Source organism: Mobula birostris, chromosome 8 (assembly GCF_030028105.1).
Source record: "Mobula birostris isolate sMobBir1 chromosome 8, sMobBir1.hap1, whole genome shotgun sequence".
NCBI classification, from domain to species: domain Eukaryota; kingdom Metazoa; phylum Chordata; class Chondrichthyes; order Myliobatiformes; family Myliobatidae; genus Mobula; species Mobula birostris.
In genome coordinates, this window is record NC_092377.1 from 85370317 (window position 1) to 85386829 (window position 16513).

Here is a 16513-nt window from a genome sequence, read left to right on the forward strand (position 1 = left end):
GGCATGTGAATCCAAGTCATTAAAGCTTTAAGAAAAATGCTAAGCTAAATGCTAAAAATGCTATGCTTAGCTAATCCAGGCCTGAAAGCAGTGAACAAAATTTACTAGAATTATTTTCAAACAACTAATTTAATACCCAAGAACAACATTAAAACAAGATGCAGTACAAAATCTGGGCACTTGAGTTGGGACTATAGCTCTGTCTTACCTGTTCTAAACTAACTACTCAATGCTGCCAGTCAAGGCTCAGGTATCAGTTTATAAACTCATCAGCCATCACAAATTCAAATATTTCCCAAAGAGCCAATTATTGACGTTTTTATTTAAACTAGAATCTATAAAAGATGTAAATCAAGTTTTATATAGATACAGGGAAACATGATTTTTTCCAGCATAGCGAATCCAGAAAGCCAGTGATGAAATTCACTGTGAAAATTAAAAGAAAATGTGTACAGTGACTGAGGCAATGTTTCAGGGACAATGGTCTCCCATTTTCTTTTGTTGTTCATAGCAGGCTCAAGGGGAAATAATAAAGCTCTACAATTCTAACTGGACAAAAAAAACAATTTGCATTGACATGTCATGACAGCTGGCTAATAAAAGCATTCAGACACCTTCACTCAACAGTACATCATTAACTCAGGATTATTTGAAGCTATGCATTGCTTAGAACTGTAGCAGATTATTTAAAAAGAAATCAAAAAATTATAATTACTTTGATGCAGGAATCCAAGTATAAAATAAGTCTTCAGTATAAATTGACAACACTTTTCTACTCACTACTTCGAGACAATTAGATAATTCTAAAAACATTACCATTCACACCAGTAGAATTCAAATAATATTTAGCTTTGAAGTATTTGTCTGCAGCACCAGTATAGCTTTTGTGGTGCTAAGGTGATAATGCAGAAGAAATTAATACAACCAGTTAGCATCTATACATGCATTCAGATTATATAATCACGTATGCATAAAATGGATATATGTCCACCTAATTTGCAGTTTGATCTCAGTGGGAGAAGGAAGTTTTAATTGGACAACCTGCTTGCATATTAATCTCATACTCAAAATCAATAGCTCCGGTATCTCCAAATACTTCTCAACATTCCTGTCTTTTCCATATTAATTAGTGCTCAACAACTGTAAAAGCAGTGATGAAGAGATTATGGCATTAGCAACTTCAAATTAAGTGGTACTAATTAGCGTCTATTTTAGGAATATATTGAATAGCTGAACAAGGATTAAACAAACCTGATATTATCTGGTGGCTCGTCGTCATCATCATCATTATCCCCATTCTTCCTCTTCATTCCTAGTGGAAGTGGACTCCCATCTGAATTTGAACTGCTATTCTGTGTTTCAGTCTAGAAATTAAAATGGAAAATAAATTTTAATAATTGCCTTACAAAAGAGAATTTCTAACTCAAAGAACAACTTAGAGTGGGATCTGCTGCAATGATGCTGGAGTTCTATGTTACTCTCATTAGAGCTGTGGCAGATCAGTCATTGCCATTACTACTGTAATCAAGAAATAAAAAGTACAGTAAAACAGTACATAGTTCACAATCTAAAGGAAGTCATTAGAATAGATATCACATAACGAACAAGCCACATTGTTACTTTTTTTGAATTAACTAATTTGGTGCTTCTAATGACTCATATACATTATCATCCCTCAATTTTTGAAAGCCTCTTTTCATAAGATTGTCGTATTCCGTACTAAGAACTATTGCATCTGAATAGCAGAGCTTGCATTAATTTTATGCATCTGTATAGCGCTTCTTCAAAACATAAGACAGCAAAAGCAGACACCAACACAAAGTCAGCACCACATACTTTGTAGCATTAAATTAGTTAGATGCAAGATAAAGCTACTGCTAGCAGCTGTGTTAGTCCCAGCAGTTGCCTTAAACACAGCTGCTACTATCCAAGGGCATCAAGTCAATTTTTTTTCATTCGGTTGTTCTTAAAGTTTAAGAGTGCCAGTTCACTATTCTTCCAGGTCAGGGTTTCTCAGCCAGGGTACCATGGTACCCCTAGGATTCCGTGAGGGGTCATGATTAAAAAACCCTGTCATTTTTGAACTTCGCTCAACGTGTAATTCTAGTGCTCGCAGTGGTGGACAGCGACCGAGCAGCTGTGTTTGCAATGTCAGCCCAGTATGGCAGTGTGCAGTTGGACCATGTTTATTCAGTTAAATCCATTCTAGGTTTTTGACGCGAGATAGAGGAGGCCATTGATAATTGGTGAGCACTGTATTGCATGGAGGGGAGGAGGGGAGAACAGAACGCTGATAAGGAGCGTCAAGTATGTTTTCCAGGCATTGAATGGATTTGCCCAACTTGGTTGTGATGTTAACCTCTCCCTCCCAAATTACTCTTTCAACTTCCCCTTATGCTCCACTGACTGATTTATGAGAGAAAACAAATTCTACCGGTGTAGTAGAAAATTGGAGGGAAATTTTCATTCTAAAGACAGTTCAATGTGGCAAATATTGAAGAGGAGGATCCTAAACCTGGGCTTATGGTCAATTCTGATAAGGTTAATGATGAAGAATTACGATCTTCTGAGTCATTTCACTACACTAGTGCAACAGTGGACAAAAAAAAGAGTCCATCTTTACAATGAAAGCTACTTATCAGTGGGTTTTACTTGGACTGGTGATCCAAGTAAAAGGCTCAGGGAAGCAAGTTATTCAGTAGCAGACTTATTACTCAGAAAGGAAGGCACACAGTTGGTGCGAATCTAATAATGCCAACATGTAGTTATAGTCGGTGAAATGTATGGACAAGACGCAGTATGAGAAATGGAAAAATATCTCGAGCAGTATGCTAAGTTGACGTATTGATAACATGACATATGACGCTGAAGAGGTTTTGTGTGATACTGAAAAAACAAGATTCTCTACCCAGGTTGATGAGTCAACAGATTTCACCAATAAATGTCATGTTGTAAGCATTTGTAAGATTTGTAAATGATGGTGAAGTTCAAGAACACTTTTTCTGCTGCACAGAGCTGCCCGAAGCAAGCAAAGACCAAGATATATTTAATGTTTTGTCCTCATATCTGACCACAAAAGGTCTGTCTTGGAGGAATGGTGTTGGCATCTGTACCGATGTGCCCCATAAATACTTAGCTCCATGAGAGGTTTTGTTTTTTCATGTTAAAAAAGAAAATCCTGAGATTGTCACAACACTCTGCTCTCTTCAGAGAGGTGCTAATATAAAAAACTCTTAAGAGATGAAATGAATAAAGTTCTGAATGATGCTACAACAATTGTTAACTTTAGAGTAAACTGGTCTTTGTTTAATAAAGAATGTTTTAAAAACTGTGTGAAAACTTGGACAAATAGAGCACACCAATCTCCTGCTACATACAGAAATCCAGTGGCTGAGCAGAGGAAGACTTCCCGACAGGGTGTTTGAGCGGAAAGGTGTACTTTCAAGAAAATAGTAGGCCAGACTTTGTCGAATGCTTTGAAGATGAAAAATGGCTGCAGAAACTAGCCTACTTAGCAGATAATTTTCATCATATGAACCAGTTGAACAAGTTTCTGCAAGGCCTTGGCGAAAATGTTTTGAGTTTAAGTGACAAGGTTCTTGGATTTGAAAGGAACGTGAATCTCTGAAAAAATCATGTTGCAAAAGGAAACCTTGAAATATTTCCACAGCTGTTTGGGCTTGAGAGTGAGGAAGGATATCAGAAAATCTCAAAGTCTTATTGAAAACCACCTGGAAGAACTACAGAACAACATTGAACAGCATTTTTCCTCCCTTTCAACACAACTCTACGACTGGGTGAGGGACCCTTTCTCCAAATCTTTTGCTCAGCCTAAGAACTTGACATTGAGAGAAGAGGAAGAACTTTGGGAGATGTAGTCTGATCATGCACTCAAGATATGATTTAGTGACCTGCCCCTGGACAAGTTCTGGATTTCTGGGAAAGAAGAATATCCTGCCATTCATAGGAAAGCAAATAGACATTTTGCTGCAGTTTTCAATTTCTTACATGTGTGAGCAAGTTTTTTCTTGTTTAACAAGCATCAAGAGCAAGGATAGAAATCCCGAGTTTTTAAAATTTATGAAAGGAAAGAAAGAGATTAATTTCAAGAAAGGTTGGCTAAAAATTCATTCTCTAGAATAAAAGCAGCATTGACAATTATTTTTAGATTACATCCACAACATACTAATGCAGCGAGAGCTGTAGATATAATTTTTTTTTTTAACGCAGGGGTCCCCTGAGACCTGAAAATTATTTCAAGGGTTCCTCCAGGGCAAAAAGATTCTCGGCTGATGATATGAACAACTCACTACAGTTGCATTACAGTGCTTCGCAACACTCATTTCTAGACTTATAAATTTGGAGAGTACTCTTTACTGGACATTTGTTTAAAAAGAAAACTTTTCATCTAAGGTGAACAGGAAGATAATGTTGCTCTTAGCTCATCAGGAACCAGTGTTGAAATGTTTCCTGAGGCATCACGTTGAAATGCTCCCAAAGCACTATGTCTGACAACACTCATATGTCTAAGCTGTACAAATAATATCTATACAAATGCCAGAGGCCACTCTCCATTGTGGAACTGTACTGCATTAGAATAATTGTGTAAAACCTGAGGCATAAAGGAATTTGCAACTATATGTAAAAAGAACATAATACTCAATGTCTCCAGGAAATACTCTGTAGATGCTCAGCACTATTCATTGAAAATAATCTTTCTTCGTGCTGTATTAAAAGAACAAGCATCTTACAATACTTATTTTTGGCTATTTTAGGAGGGGAAAACAAGGAAAGATGGGTTCACATCCCACTAAAGTACCATTCACATTTGTACAGAAGATCAAATGCCTATGTAAAGCATGGACTATACTGTCTGATTTGCTGATGGTTTCCAGTCACTTTCTGTTGCTATCATTTTATTCAGTGCACCACTTACTACTCAGCCACATTTTCTTTGTCAGACATAACAAATGAATAAAAATTACAACTAGAATTTACTGTGCTATTTAAATTCAGCACTCAATAAATACATTTTTAAAATAAAATGGACAGAATTTGTTCCCCTCCTAAATCTAACATTGAAGTTTCCTATGGTTTCATAATGGTCAGCTAGATGGCCCCTTTTGTATTAAATTACTGACAAGTTAATGTTACGTTTAACACTTTTTTATTTAAGATTTATATTGTCACAGAAATTTGCTCAAAATACAAGAAATTTGATGCCACTGGATTTGAACTTCCTTGGGACCTTCATGAAAATTTAACACTCTCACTTTGACAACTCGTTTAACAAAACTCTTTGATTACTGCCTGTCTTGCTATTTCTTCAATTCTTTCTGAAGCTCTAAATACAAGTCGCACCATCTTGCTTCCTACTCTTCTCCCCAGCAGCTGATCTATTACCACTTCAGTTCTATGCACTCAGAGGTGCCCAGTGAGGACAATTTAGGACCTGTAGACTGCTACAGGTATGGAAGGAGGTACTTGATGAGGTGGTTATTCTTTCTAATTGTAGTGGGCTTTGGGTACTCCTGACAAATGAATTCCAGGCTCTCAATATCATCCTGAACACTTAATTTCCATTTTGAGTGGTCAGTGTCCAGCGACCTGTGGTGATGCTATTACTTTTCCTTGGAGAATTTGAGGACTCCCCTCAACCTTTTCCACAGTCCACCTAGTAAACTTCTGACTTGAAAATTTAAAAAAAAAATGTAGATGCTGGAAATCAGAAATAAAAAATAAAAAATGTTGAAAACTGAGCAGGTCAGGTTGCACCTGTGGAGAGAGAAACTGCTGAAGTTCAGTTCTGAACCCTTCTTGTTCCACAGATGCTGCTTGACCCATTGAGCTGTTCCAGCTTTTTCATTTTTTTTTTGATTTGATGGGAGTTCAAACCCATTTAGGAGCCTAGTTTTAAGCAATGGACAAGTTGGCATGCCTTTTGGAGATAAATGAATATAATCTCAATACTGAACAACATCAAATATTTTCCAAAAGGCAAATTCCATTTTCCCCTCAGCTACTAATCACTGTATACAGAAAGAATTCCAACAGATCCACATTGCACAATCTTTGAAAGCAAAATCCTTACTTGCCAGTTTTTCTAGATACCAAGAAATTACTTCTTAGGTTCCAAAAGTTTTTTTTCCCCATTAAAAATGTCAAGATAATACACATTTAAGAATTTTCATGCAACCGTTTGAAAACTGGCATCATGCGTCACAAAACCCTTAACACGTGTATTTCATCGTGTGCTTGAATTTTTTTCAGAATAATCTGTTGCTTTTTCCATTTGTTCACTGTCACTCATTCTTCTCTTTGCAAATTGAGACAAATCCAGCACCTTGGAATCTACTTGTGGAGTACTGGACCATCTGGTCTTTTACAAATAGTGCTTCTTGTGCATTTATTTTTCATGATCATTCAAGCAGCAAACCATACAGCAGCTTTTGAATTTTCAGTGTTAATGTTAATAGCAATCTGTTTCTCAAGTGTCTGATAAAAAAAAACACAGATCAAGCCAGCAAACACAAAAGCCGCCTGAACAGTCAGGCTGATTCTGTCATTCAACATTCTGGCACAAGAAAACATGTATTTGCATGGTCTTCTTGATTTGATTCTTTGTTCTTTAAAAACAGCAAAACCAGTTGTGCAGCTCTAGAATAATATTACTAAAATCCTGTTATGTCGGTGAAGCAGCGGCTGCTTTTCTGAAAAGCACATGGTCACATGGCCCATTCAAGTCAACAATACTACACCTGAGATTGTCCTTGTTACAAAATCATGACATTTCCAGACAGAAGATCCATTCTTATTAAAAAACTTAGTTCAATGGCTTCTCAGAATATGCAATTCTTGACAACAGAATTTCTACAAAAATTTTAAAAGAATAAAATCATAGACCTATGACTCCTGGAAAGGAAGCTACTACAAATGTACTTCAACAATCAAAGTTTTCCCTGTGCTCTATTCTGGGAAGATCAACTCAAGTGTGTGTTCACTGCATGCACAATTTTTCTTTTCCCCCTTGTATATCCTGTGTTCTCTAAGTTTATATATAGGGTACTTATTTATATGACTTAAAATAATGTATGGGCTTTGATAGAATGAGAAGACTTACTTGTTTGTTCATCCCACTCCCAAGCACTTTGGGAGTCTAATATTACAGTACAGGTTGAGCACCCTTTATCCAAAATGCTTGGGACCAGAAGTGTTTCAGATTTTGGAATATATAATGAGATAGCTTAGGACTGCCATCATTTCCGACTCTGAATTTATGTATTACCAGTAAGCAGTCTCACACATATGTACTTAAAAATAAAAATTATTACATACTACTGATTTAATGAAAATATAATGTGTGCAGGGTAACAAAAGCAGTACAACAGCATCCAGAGAATACCTGAGTCAGCTGTTGAACAACAGAAAATGGCAGGCTTTCAGTCTCCAACTACGATGCCGTGTTTTGATTAAAAGGTTACAGTACAATGTATTTGTATTTGTATTTTATCAAGGTCTTATGCAAGGTATAAAAACAATCAGCATTGTAGACTTGTTATAGAGTTAGATCATCTGATGGAAAATCTTCACAAACCAGTCAATGAATTTCTCTGCTGCTTCATGATCAGCAGACACTTTTATCTTTACTTTTTTAAAAAAATCTTTAAAAATGTAATGCTGTGCCTTTTCTTAAATTTCTGCAACTAGCCTGCTGAATATTCACAATTCAGTTCATTGTGATAGATCTTTTCTTGTTTCATGATCAGCATAGTGCTAAGCTGCACATGTTCACCCGATCGCTGACATAGCTGCTCTTTAAATACATGACCAAGAGCTTCATTTTTCGCTTTATGTAGTTTTTTCTATTCTTCATTAACACAATGACATTACACAAAGTCACTTCCCAGAACTGTCTGTGATGCACAGAAATCTTCCGAGCAACTTGAGTAAGTTTCCATTTGTGATGTCACGGCAGCGCTCAAAATTTTCGGATGAAGGCCACTCAACCTGTATTTCTAAAACAGCTTCAACGTTGTTCCTATGAAACCAATGCACATATTCTAATTCTCATCCTACCACTGTACAAGACCTTGCTAAAGTAAGTTTGAAAATGTGCATAAAATTGTGGAGTTGCTACAACATATTTTCTGTCAATTCAGTAAAATAATGACGATCAAGTGAGCAAGAGTCAAAAGTTTAAAAAGTTTGAAACCCACTATTTAGCCATTCATCAACTTTTCAGCAAATCTGCTTTGGTATCATTGCTTCACACCATTTCCTTGTTGAAACTACATTCATATTTCCCTGTACAAGTTGTGAAATTAGCTATTCGCGTCCATTTCATTTCACTTCGCTATATTAAAAAAAAATTGAGACACTTCTAAAATGCTCAATACTTTTGCAAACAGCAAATGAATACTTTAAAGGTGACCTGGAGTTTCAAATCTCTGAGACTACAGTTAGGTAAATTACATCTGACTCTCTCCCAGCTGGTAGCAAATACAGTGGATTCTGGTTAATTGGGTCAGCCGCTTATTTGAGACAACTCTTAAATAACAAAAACTAATCAAGAAAACAGTCCTTTGCTTATTTGGGACACTATGCCGCTTAACTGGGGCAGAAAATTATTGCCGAACAGCTCTAACTTGTGTGGCTGTTAAGGCACTACACTGTGCTTAGAGTGAATAACTTTTAAATAGCATCATTTGCGTTGGCTTGTGTTCAAAAAGCAGTGATTTTTGTCATTGATAGCTGACGAGAAATCAGCAGTAATTCAGAAACATGCAAAAATCTGTAGATGCTGTAAATCTAAAGCAACGCCCACAAAAAGCTGGCCAGAAGAGTCTTAGTCCAAAATGTTGACCGTTTATTCTTTTCCTTAGATGCTGTTTGACCTGCTGGGTTCCTCCAGCATTTTGTGTGTGTTGCTTAAGACAATTCAGAATTGTTCTACTCACTGGAGTTTCAAGCATTCAGACTTAGAGATGGCAGAAATGGCCGAGAGTAAATGAAACGACTTCACTCCTTCAACAAGTTAGGCACAACCAAGATTTGAAGGTATCAACAATCTTCTTGAATGTTACAATGAAACTGAAGAGGATGCAATCGTTGAAAGCATTACATGAAGACACCATTATCTGCACTAGATGCCTGTGCTGATTCTGTTCATTTAAAGTCAATCAAAAGAATACAGCAACATACACTGGATAAATTCCTCCAAAAACTATTTTAAGAACTAATACACATTTTTATAATGGCATGGTAATATTAAATGTGTTCTAATTTATTCTGTATTTCATTTAAATACATAATTTGTTACTCAGTTATATGGTAGTTTTTAACAAAATATACTTTGTTTTTTAAAAACTATTTGTATGAAACTTTGGCTAAATGGGACAGCTGGATAATTGGGCCAATATGTATTGGTCCCGATGTGTCGCAATTGACCAGAAGTGACCGTAAGTTGAATGAAACATGGCGGGTGTAAAGAAAGAAGAAGAAAAAGAAAAAAAAATCAAAAAATTTGGGCTTTAAGCTGTTAATTTAAAAAAATTATCAGATTTCAAAACTTTTCACCTACAATGTACTTCTGGTTAAGAATTCAGACATGGGAATTATGTTTGCTGTAAGCAACACAAACTTGTTTTGCCCACCAATAAGTTTTTAACTAGGCTACAAAGGAAGTCTGGAATACAAAGTTAGAAGAGAAACAAATGCAGGTAACAATCTTCAACAACTATAGCAACAAGGTCATTGAAATACTTAAGAGCCAGAATTTTTAAAAAATGCAGTAAAGGTGTATGAAATAATGATCAAAATGTCAAATAAAAAACTATTTTTGACACATAAAGGGCGGGAATGGAAAGAAAGGAGATGTGAAGGCTGTAATCCATTTAAACAAATATACAATTGAACTAATAACATGGTAAAAACCATCACAATGAAGATTTTCGACTGCTTGGATTTACCAATCCAGTATTAGAATTAACATCTTTTACTGGCTTTCTTTAAAAGAGCTGAGCAAAGCTCAGTAACCTTGCAAGAAGAACGCATCAGGATGAAGTGCAGCAGGATGAAATTGCATGAGAATACTCTATTAAGAAAACATACAATAGAGTTTAAGAATTTAAGGACATACACTAAATAAAATCTGAAAACAGTAAATAACATCACCCTTTATGTGGATTGTTCTCAACTTTAAGATTTTACACAGGATTTCCCAGAAGTAAAAATATACAATAAAAACAGAAAATGCTGGAAACACTGAGCAGGTCAAGCAGCATTTGTGAAAAGAGCAACATAGTAAATATTTCAGTTCAAAGACTCTTCAGAGTTGAGAAAGTGAGAAAACAAGTTAGTTTTAAGTTGGAGTGGATGGGAATGGACGGATAAGACAAAGGGGAAATTTCTGATTAGAGCAAGCAAGACCCTTAGAGTTCTTTGGTTAATAGATTAGTGAATGCTATTGGAGAGAAAGAAAGGATTCTGATCTCATTTCTTCACATCTTCCCTTCGTAGCCACCAGTCTCATATCTTTCAGTCAAAGCCCAAGTCCCACAGGCAATATTATCTAAAAGACTTGTTATTTCAGCCTGTTCCTGCTCATTATCTGTTCTCCACAGTCCAATCCCTATCCTCATAAATTACTGATATTTCCAATGTCTTCTATTACCAGCTCACCGTGAAGATTAAACAATCAGCACCTCCAACTGAGGGTACAGGTGCTTTCTTAAACAAGATCCCCTCCATCAACACATTCATTTGAAAGATGAAATTTGTACCCACTTGGATAGTAACTCTTTCAACTCAATGCACCTTCTCTAGGTCAAATATTTATCTATGGCAACTCCCATAGTTGCCCCAGGTCTCATCCTTTAACTCCTTTTCCAGTAAACTGAATTTAGTGATGCCGCTTCCTACATTCAGACAGAACTTGAACATTTCAATACTTTTGCTCTCACCATCACACGGCCCATCTGAGACTTCCCTTTCTAAATTTCTCTGTTGTCGTCTTAAGGGATAGGCTAGCAACCAACACCCATTGAAGCCTAAAGCTCCCTACTCTGATCACAGTTAGCTACGTGATACCACAAGACCATAAACAATAGGTGCATCTGGCCCAGAGTCTGTTCCACCATTTCTTCATAGCTCTTCCATTTTCCCTCAGCCACAAAATCGCCTACCTTCCCCCCCCACCATATCCATTCATGCCCTGTACAATCAAACATGTAACAACCTCTGTCTTAATTATAGATAAAGATTTGGCCTTCACAACTGCCTATGGCAAATAATTCCACAGATTCACCAATCTCTGGATAAATTCCTCCTCACCTATGTTCTAAAAGGACACCCCTCAATTCTGAAGCTGTGTCCCCTGGTCTTACACACTCTCTCCAAAGGAAACATCCTCTCCACATCCACTCTTTCAAGGCCTTTCACCATTCAATAGGTTTCAATTAGGTCACCCCTCATTCTTCTGAATTCCAGTGAATACAGGCCCACAGCCATCAAAAGGGCTTCATACAACACCCCATTTAATCCTGTAATCATTTTTGAGAACCTGCTTTGAAACCTCTCCAGTTTCAGCACATCCGTTCTAAAATAAGGGGCCCAGAACTGCTCATAATACTCCAAGTGAGGCCTCACCTCACCAGTGCTTATAAAGTCTGAACATTACATCCTTGCTTTTATATTAATGTCCTCTTGAAATGAATGTTAACATCACATTTGCCTTCCTCACTACAGACTCAATCTGCAAATTAACCTTTAGGGAATCCTGCAAAAGGGCTCCCAAGTCCCTTTGCGCCTCAAATTTTGTGTTTTCTCTCCACTTAGAAAACAGTCAACCCTTTCATTTCTCCTAATAAAGTGCACGTCCATACACTTCCCAACACTGTATTCCATCTGCCACTTCTTTGCCAATTCTAACCTAAGTCCTTCTGTAGCCTCAATTGCCTCAAAATTACCTGCCCCTCCACCTATCTTCATATCATCCACAAATCGTGCAACAAAACCGTCATCTAAATCATTGACATATAACATAAAAAGAATCAATCTCAACACAGACCCCTGCAGAACACCACTATTCCCTGACAGCCAACCAAAAACGGCTCCCTTTATTCCTATTCTTTGCCTCTTGCCAATCAGCCACTGTTTTATTCATGCTAGAATCTTTCCTTGTTAAGCAGCCTCATGTGGGGCACCTTGTCAAAGGCCTTCCACATCATCAACAATTCTCCTTAGTATATCCTGCTTTTTTATTTACTCAAAAAATTGTAACAGACTTGCCAGGCAAGATTTTCCCTTGAGGAAACCATGCTGACTACAGCCTGTTTTATCATGTGACTTCAAGTACCCTAAGACCTCATCCTTAATAATCAAATCCAACAGCTTCACAACCACTGAGGTCAGATAAATAGCCTATAATTTCCTTTCTTCTGCCTCTCTCCCTTCTTGAAGAGTGGAATGAAATTTGCAATTTTCCAGTTTTCCGGAACCATTCCAGAATCTAGTGATTCTTGAAAGATCATTGCTAATGCCTCCACGATCTCTTCAGCCACCTCTTTCAGAACTCTAGGGTGTACACCATCTGGCCCAGGTGACTTATCTGTCTTCAGACCTTTCAGTTTTCTAAGAATCTTCTCCCTAGTGATGGTAATGATACTTACTCCTGCCTGCCATAGGGGTCCATTACATTCTCCGGAGTCCTCTAGCACCCATTCAGCGACAAGGTTTTACACACAGGCAACTCTGAGGTGAATTCCAATGTCCACCAGCTTCTAGCTATGAAAAATGACAAAGCCCACAACTGCATCTCCTCTATTACCCATACCTCACAGAGCCATCTACTATGTCTTTATGTATTTTGGATACCTCTGCTCATAACCCTTGCTGCTCACTTAGCCTCTGCAATCAGTAAACCATCCTCTAGAATATTCATCTGGCTCCACCAGAGTCCAGCACCAGACATACCTGCCGGTCTCCTTACTGCATTCTGAAAGTGTTTTGTTCTTTGCCAGTTCAATCTCCACTAACCACTCTTTTCCTCACAATACTTTCTTATGCAACCATCAAAGGTACAACACCAGCTCTTTTACCTCATCCCTTCTATCATCCACGGCTCGTAACAGTTCGTTGACTTATTTTTGCCAATGTTGTGAATTGCATTTGGTGCTCACAGTGTAGTCACTTCCATATACAAAAAACCAAATACAACTGGGTGACCATTGTCAAACAACTCCATTTAGTCTGGAGCTTTCAGTTGCCCATACTTTAACCCCACTCACATTTTTACCTTTCTGTACCATTATGCACTTTTAGCTGTATGATAACCCAGCTCTTTTTTTTCTTTCCCACTGGTGTTCCCTGACATGGTGGTCATTTTCTATAATTCTGACCCCAATTTTACAGCTTTTATATGTCCTTCTGTTTGCAACCCCTATCCAGACTACTCCATCTTGTTGATACATCAACTCAGAACACCTGTTCAGCATTTTCTGTTTTTATTCCAGATTCCACGCATCTGCAGATCTTTGATTTTCGAATAAATTTTGTATGTTGGCTTAACCCATTGAAGAAAAGTAACTTTTCTTCAGTCTTTTTCTTTAAAATATTTTGCAAACTAACAGGACAAATTCAACACTAAGCTACCTCCCTAATTCAGCTCACAAGAGTTATACAAGAACTTCAGCATCTTAGAAAATAATTCAATCACTCTTCTGATATAAAGGCCATTTCCTTAATTGGTAACAAATTTCACATGAACATCTGATCATCATGCAAATTTTTTTTTTTTTTGCTTTTGTTCCTAAAGCCTATCATAATCTCACCCTATTTTGTTGATCTTTACTCTGTACTCTCATTTCATAAGCTGTCTGCCTTGGACTCTGAATGGCCTCTGGTTTACTTCCACCACTTCGCTGGCCCAAAGGTTGTGGAGCAAGCTGTCCACCTGGAATAAAGGATGGTGCATCGGTCTGATGAAAAGAAAAAAAAGTCACAGATACAGCATTAAAAAAATGAAAATACAAGAAACCAATAATCAACACAATTTCAAGATAGATGAACAGAATGCAACAGAATCACAAAGCTCAAATTTCCATGTCTACTTTCCCCAAAAAACATGCAAGTTGAAGTTCAGAGGGACAGATAGATTAGATCAATATCACCTAACAAAAGCAGCAATATTATCCCAAAATCTTCGATATATATTTTTTAAAAACGTATCCTGAATCAACAGTGATCTATAGATACCAAAATATTTTACAGAACCATATTTCATTATTAAATACAAGTTACATTACACTTCCTAAAACTGTTTCTTTTCTGAACTAGAAGTCACAAGTTTGTATACACGATTGGTTACTAACTTCTGAGACATTGTGAAAGATGCAAAAATTACATAAATGCAAAGTTTTCTGATATTCTTTGACAAATGTGGGTTTTGGATTATTTTATAAAACTTTAATTTTTAGTTTTATAGTTAACAATTTTGCTTTCATGCAAACATGGCATTGGTAAATTTGGATCTTAGAAATATTTAGTTTGAACAACGAACAACGCTTCTTAATGACAGTCTGCACAACACCGAATCAGAGTGAACTGTTGCATTTTGCGCATAAGGTAATCGATTGCCGGGGGGGGGGGGGGGAATTGCATTTTTTTTTAAATATAGGAAATTCTTCTAACAGTTCCAACAGAATTTAGGAAAATTACTGAGCCCTGACACCAGCAATTCAGGAAATTAATTAAAATGTAAGATTTCAATACAAACCCATTTATTTAAAATAAGTATTCGCATTAAACTTCCTGCACAAACCCAAACATTTTCCTTGTGCATCTGACAGCAATGACTTAACCCATTCTGGAGGTATAGTCACAAAGGTTCCCAAATCCAACCATGTGACAGCTTGAAAGCTATATAGTTGATAACCATATTGAAAGCACTTTCCTTTCAATGCCAGAAGCTTCTGGAAAAACTATGCAACTTTCTTTACCCTAACAAGAGGTGTTTGCATTATGATGGAAACATACGCTTCATTGGAAGTAGAGAACCTTGTGCAAGCAGCCTTATTATTTGTAATAAACAACTATTTTTTGTTACACTAAGTCATGACACAATAAATTTCCAAATATCCGACAAAATCAAGTAAAATATAATTCAATAGCTAGAGTTTCAAAGGCAAATGGCTTTCCATGTATGGAATTTTGCTGACACATTAAAAAAAGAACACCGAGATGTTCCCAATTGTATATCCTCACTGCATATCATCCCTTCTCAGAAATGCAATCGTTGTTGGTTTAAAACCACTGTTTCCTCACCTGCCTCTTCTTCCTCTCCCTCTCAATTCCATCCAAAACGTTTCCCTTTAAGTCGTTCATCCTTAACAGATATGACATGCACATTTCCATTTTTTATTTCAGTGAATCAGCCATATTTCTTGGATTCCTTGAATCCAAGTATATACCCTTCTTTGCTGCCTTTCCATCCACACCCTTCATTTCCTACCAGCTTCAAAACATGCTTCTAATGCATTAATGTTCACATTTAACTGTGTCCTGCTCCATTCTGAAAACTGTAGCTCTCAATAAACCCCCGAGGAAGTGGTTTAAATCTTTCCCAAAGGGTACTGACTCCAGATCTGGTAAACGAATATGTACACATTCACTTGCCCATAACCAGTCCCAACACCTCAGCAATTTATTCCTCTCACCCCTGCAGACATGTTCATTTGCAATATCTCCATCATTGGTATTCACTGAATAGCATCATCCTAAACTGCTGCAGCAAATCTTAACTCCATCGGAACCCCACTGTAAAGGGGCAGGGCAGGGCAGGGCGAATCAAAATGGAAACACCTTCACGGATGGACCACACCACCACGAGAATGATGCACACCGATCTGGTGTAGGAATATGTCTTAAAACTAGAACAGCAGCAATAAAGCAAATGATAGAGTAAATACTACATAGTACTGAGGCAATTGACATAACTTTTTACTCAATACACAGTGCACAATTGATTGCACTTTTTTTTGGAAGTTATTGGTGATATTGTATTGAATGCTCAATCACACTGATCTAAAGCCATACTGTTAAAGTAGAAGTATAGAAAGACCAATGTTTTCTCCATTTTAGAAATGCATGAACATACACATTTCTCAAAACTGGCAGTAATCTCACTGAAAATAGTATTTGAGCAGGATTTCTTGCTTTAAAAAAAGTCCTGAAATCCACTAGGTGAAACAGGATTACATATTTCAAGTATGTCCAGGTTCAATATGACATCCTTGCCATAGAGGGAGTACAAAGAAGGTTCACCAGATTGATTCCTGGGATGGCAGGACTTTCATATGAAGAAAGACTGGATGAACTGGGCTTGTACTCGTTGAAATTTAGAAGATTGAGGGGGGATCTGATTGAAACGTATAAAATCCTAAAGGGATTGGACAGGCTAGATGCAGGAAGATTGTTCCCGATGTTGGGGAAGTCCAGAACGAGGGGTCACAGTTTG

At 37.2% G+C, this 16513-nt stretch overlaps 1 protein-coding gene across 2 annotated transcripts in view; it reads right to left on the reverse strand.

Annotated features, from left to right (window-relative positions):
* The window catches only part of xrn2 (5'-3' exoribonuclease 2), a 105924-nt gene that overhangs the window by 59552 nt on the left and 29859 nt on the right, over window positions 1–16513 (reverse strand). Inside the window, exons 15-16 of one of the 2 annotated variants that reach the window (XM_072265559.1) lie at window positions 13830–13976; window positions 1252–1364 (exon numbers count right to left, since the gene is read on the reverse strand). In XM_072265559.1, the coding sequence (XP_072121660.1) occupies window positions 1252–1364; window positions 13830–13976 (260 nt within the window). The remainder of the gene's footprint in view (window positions 1–1251; window positions 1365–13829; window positions 13977–16513) is intronic. The other variant, XM_072265560.1, reaches the window with a different exon arrangement.